The sequence below is a fragment of the Capra hircus genome, chromosome 13 (assembly GCF_001704415.2).
Source record: "Capra hircus breed San Clemente chromosome 13, ASM170441v1, whole genome shotgun sequence".
In the NCBI taxonomy this organism is placed as follows: Eukaryota; Metazoa; Chordata; class Mammalia; order Artiodactyla; family Bovidae; genus Capra; species Capra hircus.
The window spans coordinates 35,854,212-35,873,504 of NC_030820.1; the positions used below are offsets into that span (position 1 = coordinate 35,854,212).

General features: G+C 39.7%; 1 protein-coding gene across 1 annotated transcript in view; it reads left to right on the plus strand.

Annotated features, from left to right (window-relative positions):
• Nucleotides 1–19,293, plus strand: part of MPP7 (membrane palmitoylated protein 7) — a 233,881-nt gene that overhangs the window by 172,617 nt on the left and 41,971 nt on the right. The window contains exons 9-11 of the mRNA XM_018057215.1: nt 312–386; nt 579–775; nt 1,252–1,316. Coding sequence (XP_017912704.1) covers nt 312–386; nt 579–775; nt 1,252–1,316 — 337 coding nt within the window. The remainder of the gene's footprint in view (nt 1–311; nt 387–578; nt 776–1,251; nt 1,317–19,293) is intronic.

Here is a 19,293-nt window from a genome sequence, read left to right on the forward strand (position 1 = left end):
TAAGACACTGCACATTCTCGGTCACTATTTTGAAGTAACATGGATGGTAATACATTCACCGGCATTTTTAAAGTGCACAGGAGGTAGAAGTGGATTTAGTGGTTAATGTTTTTTAACTTATTTGACAAACTTTAGCACTTTCTCACATTACAGGAATTTCTACAAAAATAGTTTCCTTGGTTTGTTTTATCTAAGAGTAGAAAATCCCAAGCTTGTAAATTTGCAGACTTATTTCATTTTCTACCTATTTTAGTTCCTTTTCCTTTGGTTCCCGAGGTTTTCTTATAACACTTTCTTTCCTCTGATAACAGGCTCAGTCTCAGGGTGCAATAACGTTTAAGATTATACCCAGCATCAAAGAAGAGACACCGTCGAAGGAAGGCAAGGTAATCATTCCTTAGAAATCCTTTTTCTTTCCCCCCAGGAGGAACTGATGTTTTTCCATTCAATACATATCTTCTTTGTCTCAGCAAGTTGACCCTAATATTCTGTTTTTTAAATAAATCAGAGTTAGAAGAGTACTGGCCATTTCACATTTACTCTTATATTTATTCATCGTAAATGGAACTCTCTTCTAGATGTTTATCAAAGCGCTCTTTGACTATGACCCTAATGAGGATAAAGCAATTCCATGTAAGGAAGCCGGGCTTTCTTTCAAAAAGGGAGATATTCTTCAGATTATGAGCCAAGATGATGCAACGTGGTGGCAAGCAAAGCATGAAGGAGATGCCAACCCCAGAGCAGGACTGATTCCCTCTAAGCATTTCCAGGAAAGGTGAGTTCCTGGCGCAGAATCATGGCCTGTCTGCAGCTGACCTTTTGTTCCCTGCAAAATACCATTTCAGCATAGTTGTGATAAAATAAGCCCTGAAACCTTGCCTTCGAAGCCTTTATCCCTCAGGTTTGGGTTTCTGTTTTGTCTAATGAAGTATGAATAATGACCAAAAATAACATGACAGTCTCAGGTCATATTCACTTTTTGTTATGAAGCAAATGGAAAATAACACATTAATATCTGAAACTGCATTGATGTGAAAGCTAGAAGAAAAAAAAAGTGAGTTCAGAGTCGGGAGAATTTATAAAAATTTGGAAGTTAGAGGATTTATTTCTTAATTTGAGTAGGTAGATTGCATTGTATTCATTTTTTCCTCCAACTTTCCATTTTTTCTTAAGACTTTTAGTATTTCGGTATTATATTAGTCTTGGATTTGTCCTGAAAATTGATAGGCATATTGACCTTCTTTTCCCCAGGAGACTGGCTCTGAGACGACCAGAAATATTAGTCCAGCCCCTGAAAGTTTCCAATAGGAAATCATGTAAGTTTGTTAATAAGAATGCAGAAAACCTAAACCTTGCTGTTTATTTTTGACTATTATAGCAGGTGTTTGTGGTAGAATAAGAGGTCCTATTATGTGCGGTAACTTTTGGATCATTTCATAAGAACCAACAAGTAAGAAATTTGTAATTGAAAAGGCAAAGTGAATCTTTTGAAGAAAGGGGTCTTTGGGGTTGTTTATAATAAACCCATGACTCACTCTTTAAGGAAAAAAAAAAAGATTGCTACTCTTTTTGTTTTCTGAATTTAGGTATTTTATATTGTAACCTAAAATGCATCTCTTATTTCTCTAAAGCTAAGAGGTTTGGTTCAGATAATTCTTGGTAAAGATTAGAGGGGTAAAAAAATCCATCATTTTCTTGGGCACAAAAGCACTTGTGCCTACAACAGTTGTTCTTGTTCTATTTTGTTCCTTGTTTGTTTTGACATCATAGTAGCTCTGACCTTCACCCTGTCTGTTCAGAGTTATTACCAGACTAGATTAAAAGAAAATAAGAGTAAGAAAAACAAGGATGTAGGATTGCTGGAAGAGATAGTGTGGTTTTTCTTTCAACCTACCCTTCTCTCAGCCTCTTTTGACTTCCCATCTCCCACCTCTTAGAAGTCCCCAGCTTATCTTTAAATGTCCTGCCTTATCTTCTTTGTTTCATGGTTCTAGGTATTTTAAGAGTTAAAAAAAAGCCCTTTGTTTTCAGCATAGAAATTGTACATTAAAAGGTGAAATGAGCAAATAAGCGGTCCTGGAATTATAGACCAACATCTGTTTTTGGTATCGCTGCGCTTTCACATCTCCTGTTATGTCTGTCAGTTAGTAGGAGCATAGAGCCCAGGAATCATGTTAGAAGGGAGCCAAACTGCAGTCGAGTATAAATCTCACCAGCAGGCCTCAAGCAGAGCACTGATGCAAAAGCCTGCTTGTTCTTGCTCTGTTCAGTCTGGGCAGAAGGAAAAAACCCTTATCGTAGACAGCCACGTGGACTGTGACACTGAGGGCTTCAAGTTTAACCAGAGTGTGTTGCGTTGTTCAACGTGATGAATTTTCACTGGGAGCACATCCAGAGGAAAGGAGCTTTGAGGCCCCTACCTGACTTGCTCTCTGAGGGACTTTTGAATTTGAGGGCCTGCACACTTCTTATATATGTGGGACAAAATATGTGTAACCTGAAAATGAAATATATGTGATTCTACTCAAATCTGAATGCATACTCAAATTGGCTTGAGTTTTAGACAATGTAGAAATGTACAATTGGTTATAATTATGAATGTTCACTTACGTAAAATTTTTGATAGCTGTATTTGTTTTCTTTAAAGAACTGTACAAAGTAGAGAGGTTGTCTTTTTAATAGCTCTGCCCACTGGTTTCGGTATAAATGTTTGTGAATGTAAGAGGGTGTGTGTGTGTGTGTGTGTGTGTGTGTGTGTGTGTGTGTGTGTGTGTGTGTAGAAGCACTAATCATAATGGAGACTTTTTGTCTTTGAATGTACATAATTTCTTTTATATGTTAATACTCTAGTATCTGAGCTGAGGACTTGTCTTTATGGAATGTGGAGGACCTTTCACGCTTTTTTTCCTTTTCTTCTTGTCTCTCTTTTTTTTACCCTAGATTTTAACTCACTGAGAAATGCATTGTTCTCATATTTAGGTGTTCCTTATTTTTAAATAAAAATAAATCTGCTCAATATTAGCTGAAGTAAATCACTAGCATATAGTAAATACAGCCTTGTTCAGAGAAGCATTATATTTCTGTGAAAATTAAATAGAAAGCCAGTGTCTTTATTCTCAAAGAATTGAAATTCCATTTGAAATTTCTTTGAATGTTGTCTCATAAACCCCTGAACTCAAAAGTTATGCAAAAATCATTGCACTGGATCTGAACATTTTTAAAAGCATTTAAAAGCACTTTTGTTTTGTAGCCTGTGTATTTGAAAATGACTTTTTTTTTAATGTAACAGAATCTCATAAAAGCCATCTGACTCAATACTTCCTGGACTTCAACTTTTGGTACTTAGATTGTTGGAGTAGAATAGTCATGTTTTCATGCCCTTTGCTGAATTGTAGAATAATACTATGAAGAAAAGCAGAAAGCTAATATAAAGTCTTCTATTTTTATATTTCATTTTATTGAAAAAATCTACTATATATATTTTATAATCATTCTATTTAATTATATTGAATAACATATAATAAGTTTTAAAGTTTCTGATTTAATATAAAAGTTCTAAAAGAATAATCTACCTTGGTGTTTATAAATTTATGGAAAAAACTCATGTTTATAAAAATTTTCTTCACAAAATTTCACAAGGGCATGTAAAACCTAGGAAGATAAATGGTTAAGGCATGGAATTTAGAAAAATAACTAGTCTAAAAATGTCAAATTAGCCAGTTAACTTTTCCACAAAGTGATTGCTTTTGCATTACTAGTGTTTTACTCTTTATTTTAGTACACTTTATCACTGAAGTGTGCATGGAGGGAAAGTGTGTGGGTAATGGCCCTGGTACCATAGGGGTTCAGTTAGTGTGAGTGTAGAAGTCAAGAAGGGTTGGCGCATCCCAGGGTTGTGTTATCTCTGCCTTTGTGTTTGTGCTAGAGCTCTAGTTCCTGGCTCCATTAGACCCAGAATAAAGTAAATCAATTTTATTCAGAATAAAATTAGAAGACTTCTTCAGGCTTTACAACTGCCATCCTTATATGCAAAATTCTGAGTGTATGTGGTATTCAACCTTGATGCTTAGTTATAGTTCCTCTCCTTCAGAATCCACGTATATCTAATACATATCCAGAAAAATGGGCTCCTCAAACAAAATAATTTGCTTCTTACACATTCTTTAAAACTAAAGCAGGAACTCTTAAAACGAAAACATTCCTGAATCTTAGAGGTTTGACGTAACAACTCATCTCCTCTTCTTCCGCTTCCTCCTCCTCTTATCCAACAAAGAAATTTTTTAACTTTTTATTTTATATTGAAGTGTAGCTGATTAACAATGTTGTGATAGTTTCAGGTGGACAGCAAAGGGATTCAGCCATCCATGTACTCCATGTATCCATTCTCCCCCAAACTCCCCTCCCATCCAGGCTGCCATGTAACATTGAGCGGAGTTCCCTGTGTCGTACAGTAGGTCTTTCCAACAAAGAAGTTTATTTAGAATTTTGTCTGCTTGCCTTCCCTGCTTCATCTAATGCTAGGCTGTCACATAATGAATGTTAATAATAGACAGAAGAACAGAGCTGGAAGGCTGACAGGTGTTCTTTGCTGTGATGAGGGTTTAGATCGTTACCAGGACACAGGGTGTTTGGGGCTGAGTACGAGCACATTTTATGTCTCAAGCGGTACAGAGGGATAGATATCCTGACAGACGACTTGGCAGCTTGCGATACTTGTGTCGATATAATTTAAAGGAACTATGTTTCTTCTGTCAAAGCTGATTTTTATAGTTCATTTGCATATGTAATGCCATATGATGTCACCTAACTTCTAAAAAGAAATATGAATTTCTTTGATTACTTGAAATATTATTTGTTCCCTTTCTATTGAAACATAAGTATATAAGTTAGGAATTACTTCTTAGTAGCATGAACTTTAACTTCAATTCGATGTAATTTATATTTAAATTGAGTCTGTGTGGGATTCAGAAAAGACTCTTATTCATGGAGTCTATTTTACTGCAGAATGTTCAAGTATGATATTTATTTACAGTGCATATTTTCCTGTTTTTAGTTATCAAAGTATAAATACCTGCATATTTCTAATAATGATGATTGAATATTAATGAAAATATTTTCTTTTACAAAATAGCTTTAATAGAATTCCAGTTATAAAAACACAAAATTGTACAACTTACTGACTTTTTAAAAGTTAGAAGGTAGAGACACAGAATATTTTAGAATTTGTTTTAGCCAATGTTGATTGTTATCATGTGGGTAAAAAAGAAAACATTTAACTGCAGTCAAAGGGTGTCCATTGAAATAGAGTCACCAGGTTCATTCAAAGACAAACATTTTGTGAACTGAAGATCACAGTCTACTAGCAATAAAATTTAAACATTGAGGAAAAGAGTGAATTCATTCACATGGTACCAGTGATCTGGAAGGCCAAACATTTGAGAATAAGATATATATGTATATATCATTACTCTACAGGCTGTTGTAACAGTACTTTCCAAGTTGAGTAAGCCCCTTCTTCCTGGCATCTTAGATAATGTTTATTTACTGTTTTCACACATACATTTAATTCAGAAATTAACAAATAGATTACGTTCTTAAGTTTGTGTGTCTAATACTTTGTCACATACTTTCTGAATATTGGTGGGATTGTGTGTAAGAGAAACATAGGAGATTTTAAAAATATGGGAAATACTTTTTTGCCCCGACGCCTTTTGGGAGATATCAAAGATCAGTTTGTGTAGAAAGAGGTGTAGATGAATTAAGTTGTAAATTGCACATCCGATCATGAGATGGTTGAGGTGAAGACCTTTCTTGTTGTTGCTTAGTTTTCATCTCAATAAATTGTGATCTCCTCACACACACAAAGATAAGACTGTCAGGGTATATGTGTTTAGCTTTTCCATGTGAGAGATTCTCAACCATATTGTCTTTTGCCGTTCATACAGGTAAGAGAGTTGACCAGCGGTTAGAGGTCTGCTCTGTGGTCATGGATCCCTGCAGCCTTTAGGGGAGATTACAGTGAGGGGTGAGCGGTCTGAGAAAGCAGTTTCTAGAGCAGGACCTAACTCTGCCCCAGAGAATATCCTATCAATACAGACGCAGTTTCTCCACTTGTCAGGAGCATCTGATGGGTCCCACTCTGGTAACCTCCAGCAACAAGTCCATCCTGCCGGGGATGCAGTGCTTTTCCTTCCTCTGAGGACATTGCTCTCTCTCATTGTGACCTTGGTCTGTCTCTCTGTTGTGCTTTTTATAATTGTTGCATCCTGCATGTTGGGGCTCAGTGATGTAGAGTGGACTCTTGCTGTGGCTGGGAGAGGAGAAGGCCCTTCCCTGGCTCCCCTGGCAGGCAAACACCTACGAGGCTGAGGATTCTGGGTGGGCAGAGGCTGGAGCAGTGGAGGGTGGAGGGAGGTAGTCAGGAACCTTGACAGAAATCTGTTATTTCCAGGGACCTTTGCCTTGACTTACGTTTCCTAGTTCGAAGCTCCAGGTATTAAAAAGTGACTTTTGGTGTGATTGCATGGTAATTCAAAACTCAGACTCTGGAACTGGACTGCATGGGTCCACATCCTAGTTGTGCCACTTATGAGTGCCTTATCCCTCTCTACCTCTGATTTCCCATCTGTAAAATGGGGATAATACTTCCAGCCTCATAGGGTTGTTGGAGAATTATGTAACGTTATGCATTTGATGTGCATCCAGCAGTGCCTAACTGAAGCAAGAGTCCTGCAGCTTACCCCAGCTCTCTTCTGAGATCCACCTTTTCCTCTTTGCTTTTTCTGCTGAGTTCTATTAAGCATGATACTTGCTGTTGGATATTTACATGTATGTTATGTCATGCTAAAGATACCATCTCTTCCTATTTTGGAATTGCAAGGAGGAAATGTTCTTTTGAGATTTTATACAGCATGTTTAGGACCTCTTATTAGGGGTTTCCCTGGTGGCTCAGAGGTTAAAGCATCTGCCTGCAATGCGGGAGACCTGGGTTCAATCCCTGGGTCAGGAAGATCCCCTGGAGAAGGAAATGGCAACCCACTCCAGTATTCGTGTCTAGAGAATCCCATGGACTGAGGAGCCTGGTGGGCTACAGTCCACAGAGTTGCAAAGAGTCGGACACGACTGAGCGACTTCACTTTCACTTTCACTTTTCATTAGAATATGAAATGTACATATGCTGCATATATTTTAAGTTACAGATTTTATTTTTACGTGGATGGACTTGGTGTTTTAATTTGTGTGTGTGTGTGTGAGAGAGAGACATGGCTTTTTATCATCTGATTTATGTAATGTGGAGTCTTTAATCGAAAATGCAATATTCAGTCTATCTTATTGTGTATTATCACAAAGTACACTCTGTTTAACAGTCTATTAATGCTTTACAGCAGAAATGTCTGAGATCACAGATTGGTCAGTCTTTAACATGACCTGTTTTTATTTCTGCTTAAATGTTGGGCTTGGCTATCCTGTGTCACATCCCTTCATTGTTTGTTTTCTAATCACTTGTTTTAGATGCAGTTGGTATTTCAGAGCTCCTAAGAAATGAGGATAAATAAACTCACAACTTGAGTGACTCATACTGTAAACCTGAATAGTAATAATTTGCTTGTCATCTTGGCAAATGACTGTCCCAATAAAGCTAACGCAGTTTGAAGACCCATGGGTATTTGAAAAGTAAAAATAAGATGTTGTGCACACTTTCTCCAAAGTGTTTTCTTTGGCTTCTGTGCTGTCCTGTGAAGAGAGAAACGAGCAGAGAGCTATTCTGATTGGTCCTGTTCACTCAGTAAGGTCAGGTAGCAAAACATCTCCTGCCTTGACTTGTGGTTACAATGTTCTTCTGTTAAATATCCAGTTCTCCCTCCTCCATTAACTGAAGAGCAGTCTCCTAGGTCAAACCTAATTCATAATGCCTTCTTATTAGTAACTTAAGAATTATTTCAGATTACTTCTTAAAATACTTTTCATCATGTAATATAGACAGAATAAAAATAAAGGGTTCTGTCTGACTCATTTCATATCTATGATAAATTGACGACAGTTGTCAGGATATTGTTACATTTACAGGATATATAGACACTTTAAGGGCAAAATTTGTTGCTTCAAAAATGTTTACTTCTTTTTACTATTTTCATCATGAAATATCCTTAGTTCTAAATAGTTTAGAAATAGAACTGTGCCATGAAAATTAATATAATCCACTTATAGAAGGTATTTTTAAGAAATGCTGATGGTTTTTTCCGGTTGTTTTCCCTTTTGGGTGTTTAATAAACTATATGAAGACTTTTGTGTTTTTACTGCTTAAGTGTATACATTATTTTTAGACCATAACTACAGTGTAGTCTAAAATGTAGTTTTTCAGATTCTATTTTATTATTTTGAAATATTTAAAATACATTTGTTTTTTCCCTTTGGCTTTTCTAAGATGAGGAGACAGTTGAGAGTGGTAGGTGGATTTTTTTTTTTTTTTTGGTCCCTTGGGTGCAGTATCGTCCTACTTTAATTGTATTTTCTGCACATTTAATCATTTCCTCTTTTTCTTTTTTTGTGCTTCTCAGAGGAAATTAAAGGTACATGTATACAAGTTTCCCTGCATAGTCTAGTAATTTTGTTTAGTGCACATATGTAGAGGATTAAATTGACCATAGTAAGCAGTTTATATTTAAAAGATAATTGTGCATCCTAACTTTCATCTTGACATTATAGTACCCGCAGTCATGGTTGGACTTTGTTTTAGAAAGAAATGTACACTTTTTTTTTTTTTGCTTCATAAAGCAGCAGTATACATAGTATTCTAATGTAGTACATTACTTTTATCTGTAATAGTCTCAAACAAAGATAAATGAAGAAAACAGTGCTATTCATATCTACTGACAGATTTATTATTACCTAAGGATGTGGGGAGCATCTTCTTAATTATTTAATTTCTGCACAGTTTATGCTATTAGTCTTAGAAGTATATTTGTGTAAAGATGAGAAGCCTAAAATAGTTAGGACCCCACTACTTAAATTAAAAACTTAAGATTTGCATAACCCAGTATTTGTTTAATTCTTGTCAATAATTAATAGCATATTGTTTATTTTAAAATGTTTTCATCTGTTCATTTTTTTTTTTAACAAAAGAAGGGCTGTGTCTTCATTTTAACCTTTCTGTCTACTCCAGTGAGCCAAAACAAGTGCTATATTTTACATATTCTCAAAGAGCCTGATTTACAAAAATAAATTTACTTTGGGGATCAAGTGGTATAATTTTCTTGATTGATAAAATATAAATGTATCAGACAAGTCTGTTAAAATGTTCTTGGCACTGCAATTAAGGCACTTCCAAAGAAGTGTGAAAAAAGAATTGCATGATGTTTCAAAATGTTACTGTAAACTTAAATATAAAACAAAATGTTTTATGTTTAAGAGTAGCATTGTGAGGGCTGTTCTTTGGTGTGCTTTATGATTGTTTGAAGTGATTTATTTTTTTGCATCTGTGGCTGGGCTTCTAACTGTTCTGCTTTGTTTCTCGGCTTTCGTTCTGTCTGCTCTTACACTCCATCCAGAAGATGCTGAATATGGTGGTATCAGCAGTGGAACCTATCTCGGTGAGCAATTAGTCATGGAAGAGGAGTTCTTTCTTTGTGTTGCTTTCTCCAAACCCATTATACTGTTTTGTCTTAAATTAGCATATTTACATTAGCATGCTCTGCTATTAGTCAGGGGTAGCATGAACCTTTATTTTAAACTGGCTCAATTGGTTGGACACAAAGGTATTCAAAATGTGCTTTGGTTTATTATTCAGGAAGCTTCCCAGATGCTCTGTTTTTGAAAACCATGGTAATTTTTTGATAGAGGATGACAAAGCATCTATGTGTGCTAAGTAAGTTTATTGAATTAGTTGTGTCTGGATTTCTCTAAATTATCTAGCTAGCTGTAAATTATTCAAAACTTCTAAATAACTTGCATCTTCCTAAATAACTGTGGTTCCATTGTCTAATGACTTATTATTCCCATAACCCTCCCCCCCAAAAAATACCCACTGATCAGCTCCCTGTACAATTAAAGTTTATGATTAACTTGCTCCTCTGTTTTGGATGGAAATTTTTCCACTTTGGAGATGCCAAGGGATGTTATAAACAAAAGTCAGGATATCCAGAGATTGTTAAAGCCTTCAGAGTTATCTTCATCTCACTTTAGACCTTTCCTTGCTCTGCTGTGTGTTGGAACACTGACAAATTCTTCACTTGCAGTCATGAGGGATAGTGACCTGGAAACTCAGCTTGAGAGAGAAGTCTTTAAATCTCCTTATTTTAAGATTAATATTTAGCAATATTTATGTACAAGATGATAATATCTCTTGGTTATTGAAGAACGGTGCCAGATCCTATATTTGTTATTTAATATATATCTTACCTCCCTTTTTAAATTAAAAAAAAAATCTTATCTCTTATATGGCGAAATTGGTGGTATTTTATCCACTTAAAAAAAAAAAGAAACTGAGACACAGAAATCTTACCAGATTTACCAAAGACAACACATGTTGCATCCTGGTTTCAAATCCACAGCTATGTAGATACAATACCTACTGTGTCTTTTACAGTATGCTGCCCTCTAGCTTTTCATTCTACAAAACAAACCACAAAAATATTGCAGATCATAGGGTATTTTAATTTATATGCTGGGAAAACTATAATTTACAGAGAGAGAATTGGATGATCAGAGAGAGGTTAAAATTTCCTCAATTCTTCACTCAATTCAGAACAATACAATGTGCCAGATACTCTGTATATTAATCGATCCCCTCTTATAATCTTAGAAGCCTTAATGGCTTCTAACCAGAGGCATTGATTAGTCCCCTGATCCTGTGGTCAGCTGGGCAGTTCTGGTCTGTGTCAGCCTGACAGATGGCTGCAGGCTGGTTGTTTGGCTGGGGTCTGCCTGGTCTGGGGGGCAGGAGTGCTCATTTGGGCAAACTTGTTTCTATCCCACATAGTTTTTCACCCTCCAGTAAACTACCCATGTAGAGGTCTCGGGACTCTGCAGAGCCACAAGAGAACCATCGCTGGTATGTAAGTGCAATGAAGCCCCTGCTTATATCACATCTGCTGATGGCCCATTGGCCAGAATAAGTCTTTTTGCCACGCCAGAGTCTGTCGGGGGTTGATAGGTGGACTGCCCTGGAAGTTGGGGGACAGGGAGAAGCCGTCACTGCAAACTTCTGCCTGTTTCTGAACTAGAAAGAGGGGCACCTATCCTTGGTCTGTGTACCCAGTGAAGAACTGTGGCATACTGTGCATGGGGTTCTCAAGGCAAGAATACTGAAGTGGTTTGCCATTGCCTTCTCCAGTGGACCACATTTTGTCAGAACTCTCCACCATGACCTGCCCATCTTGGGTGGCCCTACACGACGTGGCTCATAGTTTCATTGAGTTAGACAAGGGTGTGGTCCATGTGATCAGTTTGATTAGTTTTCTGTGATTGTGGTTTTCATTCTGTCTACCCTCTGATGGATAAGGATAAGAAGCTTATGGAAGCTTCCTAATGCGAGAGACTGACTGAGGGAAAAACTGGGTCTTGTTCTGATGGGCAGGGCCATGCTCAGTAAATGAGATGGTTGGATGGCATCACTGACTCGATGGGCATGAGTCTGAGTAAGCTACAGGAGTTGGTCATGGACAGGGAAGCCTGATGTGCTGCAGTCCATGGGGTCACAAAGAGTCAGACATGACTGAGCGACTGAACTGACTGAACTGAACTGAAGAACTATGGCATAAAGGATTACTGGATGAATGTCAGCTTCCCTGGTGGCTCAGATGGTAAAGAATCTGCCTGCTATGCAGGTGGCCCGGGTTTCATCCCGGGGTGGGGAAGAGCCCCTGGAGAAGGGACTGACAAACCTTTCCAGTATTCTTGCCTGGAGGATTTTGTGGACAGAGGAGCCTAGTGGGCTGCAAGTCTATGGGGTCACAAAGAGTTGGACACAACTGAGTGACTAACACTTCACATAAAATACGGTAATTCAGAGGATGTGATGATCATCTGAGGCTGGGGCAGTGAGGGAGTCGGTCCCATGAGAGGGGACGCTGGAACAGGCTCGGTGGTTTAGGCGGAATCAGTTAGTGCCACGGGATGAGGGCAGGAGTAGGAGTATGGACAGGGGTGGCTGTTGCAGAGCACAGGGCGACAGGTGGGTGGCAGCACTGAAAACTGACTGTCGTGCTTGATGGTGTGAGATCTTCAGCGGCAGGCCAAGTAGCTTACACACTTCATTAGCATTTTACCTGGTTTTTGGACTCACGTAATTCTTTGTATAAAATTTTATCCAAAGTATGAAATGCAGGTTTTATTCTACACCTCTCTGGTAGAATATAGGGTTTTATAAAGTTAATATTTAGTAGATAAGACTTGAAACTAAAAAGCAAAGGTGATTAGCACAATGGGCTGCTTTCAAGAGCTCAAAGGGCATGAGTTCTGATAAAATGCCACTGCATCTGGCAACTCGGAATCACTGCTGACGCCTGAGAAATGACTTTACTGGAAGCCAAAGCCTTGCAAGTGAGGGTGGACTGTGAAGGGAGAGGTCAGCTGAGGTCAAGGTGGTTTGTGTAGTTGAGGATGTGAAGTGAAGTGAAGTCGCTCGGTCGTGTCCAACTCTTTGCGACCCATGGACTAACCCACCAATCTCCTCCGTCCATGGGATTCTCCAGGCAAGAATACTGGAGTGGGTTGCCATTTCCTTCTCCAGGGAATCTTCCCGACCCAGGGATCGAACCCAGGTCTCCCACATTGCAGGCAGACACTTTAACCTCTGCAGTTTAGTGGGAGAGGATAATTGGTTCATATCTGTAGGCAGAGATAAAGGATTGATGGTAAAGGATTAAGTTCTGAGATGGAAAGTGGTTCCTTGATCAAAATCCCAAACCAGATGAGATTGGGTGGAATTAAGACCACAGAATCTTTATCACTTAGATCAAGTGAAGCCTGCAGATACCACAGGTCCCAGGAAAACATTCTTTAGAAAGTGCAGAGGGCTTAGTCCTTCCAAGAGACCACTCTGTGGTTGTTCCAGTTGCTTCCGTTGTGTCCGACTCTGTGACCCTATGGACTGTAGCCCGCCAGGCTCCTTTATTCATGGGATTCTCCAGGCAAGAACACTGGAGTGGGTGCCATGCCCCTCTCCAGGGGATCTTCTCAACCCCGGGATCGAACCCTTGTCTCTCACGTTTCCTGCACTGGCAGGCGGGTTCTTTACCACTGGCACCACCTGGGAAGGCCAGCTTTGCAACACCCCTCCCCCCAGTTATGGATAAAAATAGGGCACAATCCAGGTGAAAGGGGAATATCATGAGTCATTTAATAACTTGTATCAGGGGGTTCACAGACAGTCATCAGGCTGTGTTTAGACAAAAGATCCATTTTTATAGACCCACAAACATGAGAAATTTCATGTTTCCTGGCTCCTTTGACAAAACAAATTTGACCAAACTAGGCCTTCATTTTTCCAGTGTTAAGAATTAGCTGAGGCTCAGTTACAAGTGGCCTCTTAAATGAACACAAGCTCTCCAGTTCAGCACAGCCTCGCCATGCTGTGGCTGAGCCAGCCCGGAGACGGGATCCCGCGACACTCTTCTAACAGTCGTGTTGATGCTTGTGCTGTGTAACAGTGAAGTCTTTCTTTATGTCCCAGTTCTCAAACGTGGGGAAATAAAAGTAACCAAAGAGCAGTTAAGGGAAAATGGGACCACCTAGTTCTTCAAGGAGTGAATACTGTACAAATCGTGTTAGTGTTGACAGAATGCAATTTAAGATATTTCTGCCTGTCTAGCTTCTGTTGGCTTTTGGATTTTGTAAGCCCTGATTACAGAGCCTAACTCTCGACTCCGTTCAACTCCTGGTCATGGAGACAAGTTTTCCTTTCCATACCTGACTGGCCAACAGGAGAGCAAGGTCAACATGGTTTTGTAGATGTGTGTCATGACATCTTTCTTCTTTCGGGTCTAAATGCTTGTTCTGATACAAGAGCAGCAAGAGAGTCACAGATTCGAGGCACCTCGGGGTTCATGTAGCTGCAGGTGGGGTCAGGTATCTGAGAAGAGAAGCGTACAGAAAGACAACTTTGTGTTGATATGGCATAGTAGGATACAGAAATTAATAGTTTCTGATAAAAGTTTTTTCTTTTAAGGAAGCCCTTCAATGAATGACTACTGAGTGGAAATTGTGTCTTTTTGCAGGATACACAAACTTGATGGTATTTCTCTGGTTAGTTTTAGTAGTATTAAAGGGTTACTTTGTTATAAATAGACTAAGCAAATGGACTGCCTTGTGGAATGCTATTTTGGCTCCCACCAAGAACCAAACCCTCAAAATGCTACAGATTTTTATACATTTTTAAAAGCAGTCTCATAAGCAGCATGCTAACATTTATGGCAAAGCTAATTTTTTGGTATAAATATTATTTGATATACACCTTTAAATATAAAGAATGCCTGTGTAGGAGACCCAGGTTCTATCCCTGGGTCAGGAAGATCCCCTGGCCAAGGGAATGGCTACCCACTCCAGTGTTCTTGCCTGGAGAATCCCGTGGACAGAGGAGCCTAGTGGGCTATAGTCCTTGGGGTCACAAAGAGTTGGACATGACTGAGTGACTAACAATTTTCACTTTCACTTTAAATATAGTGACAATGCAATAGTGTGATGTTTTATTAACTTTTCTTCTTTTCTTCCATTGAATAATCATGTCTCTACCTATTTGTTTTTTCCTATCGGGTTCTTTATCAGTCTCCTGTTAATGTTATGAGCCCTTTGTATATCATCCACATTAGCCCTCTCCGCTGTGTGCATTTTCTTCTGGTCCTTTGGTTGCATTTTACCTTATTTTTTTTAATGTCAAGTTTAACATCATATAGACATTTTAATTTTCACATAGTCAAATCTATGAATTCTTTTCTCTGTTTTCAGAGTTTTGTATTCCCCACACCAAAATTTTTAATTTATATCTTTTGCAAAGTAATATGTACACTAGGTCGAAGCATGTGAAATTGCTGTGTTTTATTTGTTTGTTTTTTGTAGGTCAAAAGTCATCAGAATGTCAGCAGTTTCATACAGCTCTATTTAGTAAATTGTTTGAAAAGTGAAATGGCATTGTAAGTTCTTGCAGGCAAAAGCAGGATCCTTTTCCCCTCTTCCTCCTTGGTGTCCTGTCTCCCTTCGAAAGATCCCACTTTAGCTCTGGTTAGCAGATTCTTATGGTATTTGCAGAATATACCTTTCTTGTAATGGTATTTCTGGATTGGTTTCCTGATATTTATTGAGCACCTATTATGTTCCGGACCCTCAGGGTTTCAGCAGAGATCAAAAGCAGACCTCTCCCTTTCATAGAGTAGGGAAATGGGGTGAAGACATAACTAAATAAATTGCACTAAATAAATTACCTAATACATTCAATGGTGAGACATGCCATGAAGAAAAGTGAAGCTGGAATGGCCACTGGGAGAGGTAATGACACATAGCTTCAGTTTTCCCTAGGGTGGTCACGGAAGGCCTCCCTGAGCCATGATGGAGAAAACCCCTGAGGGGGCCTTGTGGAAAAGCAGTAGTGGGGCAGTCAGTAGTGGGGCAGTCATGTGCAAAGGCCCTGAGATAGGCCCTGGGGGATCTGTGGAGCAGGGAGACCAGTGTGACCCGAGCAGAGTGAACAAAGGAAAGAGTGACAGGCTTTGAGGCTGGTGAAGTAACAGGATGCTGGTGTGAGGGGTACTGAGCTGACCAAAGGGCTCTTACTTGTGTGGGATGGGAAGTCGAACAGGGGTTTGGAGCAGAGTGACGTGCCTGGCTGTGAGCTTCAGGGTCACTCTAGCTGATTTGCTGAGAATGTGCTGTAAGAGAGCCAGGGCAGAGGAGGACAGCTTTGTGTCATCCAGACAAGAAGTGACTGTGCTACTGCTGCTAAGTTGCTTCAGTCGTGTCCAACTCTGTGCGACCCCACAGACAGCAGCCCACCAGGCTCCCCCGTCCCTGGGATTCTCCAGGCAAGAATGCTGGAGTGGATTGCCATTTCCTTCTCCAATGCATGAAAGTGAAAAGTGAAAGTGAAGTCACTCAGTCGTGTCTGACTCTTCGCGACCCCATGGACTGCAGCCCACCAGGCTCCTCCATCCATGGGATTTTCCAGGCAAGAGTACTGGAGTGGGTTGCCATTGCCTTCTCGAAGAAGTGACTGTCATGTCAGTTCAGTTCAGTTGCTCAGTCGTGTCCGACTCTTTGCGACCCCATGAATCGCAGCACACCAGGCCTCCCTGTCCATCACCAACTTCCAGAGTTCACTCAGACTCACGTCCATCAGGTCAGTGATGCCATCCAGCCATCTCATCCTGGGTCGTCCCCTTCTCCTCCTGCCCCCAATCCCTCCCAGCATCAGAGTCTTTTCCAATGAGTCAACTCTTTGCATGAGGTGGCCAAAGTACTGGAGTTTCAGCTTTAGCATCATTCCCTCCAAAGAAATCCCAGGGCTGATCTCCTTCAGAATGGACTGGCTGGATCTCCTTTAGCTGGAACCAAAATGTCATCAGTAGAGGTGGCCCTGGTGGCTCAGTCAGTAAAGAATCTGCCTGCAGGAGACCCAGGTCTGATCCCAGGGATTGGGAAGATCCCCTGGAGAAGGGAATGGCAACCCACTCCAGTATTCTTGCCTGGAGAGAATCCCATGGACAGAGGACAAGTGGGCTACAGTCCATGACGTTGCAAAGAGTAGGACACGACTGAGTGACTATCACTCACTCATACATATACATACACACAGAGATTTTAAGGAATTGGATCATGTGACTGTGGAGGCTTAGTAAGTCAATATCTATAGGCTAGGTAGCAGACTGGAGACCAAGGGAAGAGCTGCAGTTTGAGCCAAAGGCTTGTCTGCTGCTGGAAATCCTTCTTGCTCAGGGAGAGGTTAGTCTCTTTTCCATTAAGATCTTCAACTGACTGTATAAGGCCCACCCACATTATAGACAGTCATCTGCTTTGAGAGGGTGAGATGAATTGAGAGAATGGCATTGACGTATATATATTACCACGTGTGAAGTAGATAGCTAGTGGGAAGCTGCTGTATATAGTACAGGGAACTCAGCTTGGTGCTCTGTGAAGACCTAGATGAGGAATGGTGGGAGGGGATATATATGTAAATTTATAGCTGATTTACATTGTTACATAGCAGAAACTAACAACATTGTAAAGCAATTATACTCCAATAAAAAAATAAAAGGAGAAAAAGAAAAAGTAACCTGCTTTATTCCAAGTCTACTGATCTAAATGTTAGCCTTTATCCAAGAAACACCTTTACCGGAGGCATCCAGAATAATGTTTGATCATCTGGGCACCGTGACCCAGCCAAGTTGACACATAAGATTAAGTGTCACATTCTCCATTCTCTTACTCTACGTTAAATATATCTATGGTAATTACTGTGGTGAGGGAAAATTTACCCTTTGGGGATTTGATATGTCATTAAATGTTTCACTCTCTAAAAGAAGTAATTTAAACCATACAAGTCAACAACATGGAATGGATCTGTGACATTTCAGGCGATTACTACAAGTCATACAGTACTCTGGTGACTCCAGAGCTCAGCCACTACCGCTGCTTTCTCAGACATGCCTGGTTCTAAAGAACAGCCTTTGCACAGGATGCGTCTGTATCCATCCTCAGCACAGGACACCTTCTCCAGCTCTAGGACCCCTCTGGAATATGGCCAATGGAGTTCCTAGGAAGTCTGCCTTCTCATGAGGTCATTTCCAAGGACTTCTTACATAGAAGAATTTCTTCCCCTCACTCCTCATCTGCCTCCACACTGTTATTTCCTGAGTCCACAGATGCAGGATAGCGGGAGTGATTACCCTGCAGATAGAATATTCTTGGACCCCAAGTGGAAATGCCCAGGGTCACTATTGATCTAAGTGAGGCCGATAATCATTTAGTGAATACATTTGACTATTTTCACTTTCTCTGATGTGCATAAAGTCAAGCACAAAACAGTATAAGTAGCCATTTCCCTGATGACTGATTTCATTTTTGAAAAATACATTCCATGTCAAATTGATCTAAGTTGACTCTTGAAAGCAGTAGCACTGTAATACTCCAAGCATTGAATGTCTCTTTGTATAAGAATTATATCTTGAAATCGCATTTAGTGAGCCATCACTGATACGAATGTACACTGGGTCGTAGGATTCTTATTGATGTGTAATGCTGGATTTCTTAAAGGTCACTGTATTTACCGATAAAAGATGTTTGGTTATTAGTGGAGGGAAGGAAAAAAGCTTACTGACTAGGCAGTGTAAGTTGTGCATTGTTTGCATAAAATTAATAAACTGAGGTTAAATTGATAGTATGCTATAAACATGAACCGTAAAAAATTACACCCTTGACAGTGTGTGTGTGTTCAGTTCAGTTCAGTCGCTCAGTCGTGTCCGACTCTTTGCGACCCTGTGAATTGCAGCACGCCAGGCCTCCCTGTCCATCACCATCTCCTGGAGTTCACTCAGAATCACGTCCATCAGGTCAGTGATGCCATCCAGCCATCTCATCCTCTGTCGTCCCCTTCTCCTCCTGTCCCCAATCCCTCCCAGCATCAGAGTCTTTTCCAATGAGTCAGCTCTTCGCATGAGGTGGCCAAAGTACTGGAGTTTCAGCTTTAGCATCATTCCTTCCAAAGAAATCCCAGGGCTGATCTCCTTCAGAATGGACTGGTTGGATCTCCCTGCAGTGTGTGTGTAATATATATAAATACTTAAAGTATACACACATATACACACACGTGAATTATTAATAACTCACTTCCTCCTATAAACTCTAAACAACTTCCTTTAGTCTTGATGGGTGGTGTGAGAGTTAGTGTGTCTTTGGTGTGTGTGTGTACACGTGCATATGCTGACTTCCGAAGGGTGATTGCTTCCCAGTGGTAGAAATGCAAGCTTTCAAGATTCTGTCTCCCTTTTCCTACTACAATACAAAATAGTTCTTATGAAGAATAACTGGCCTTTTCTTTAACTGGTAAGAATTACAGAATGTTTTCGCTCTGTTTAATTCATTATAGAAATTGTGTTATAAACAATTCACAAAGCACTGCTTATCACGCATCTGTCTTCCAACCCAATTTCTTGCAAATGATCTCCTGAAAAATCATCAGTTTTTCTCCACTTCTGCTCCTGCTGGAGCACTTCATGCATTCTTTCAAAACAAGATCAGTTTTGGGACTTCTGTAAGTTAAGACTGTTCTTTCTATTTAACGAAAAGTGTTTACCATAAAATTCAGTA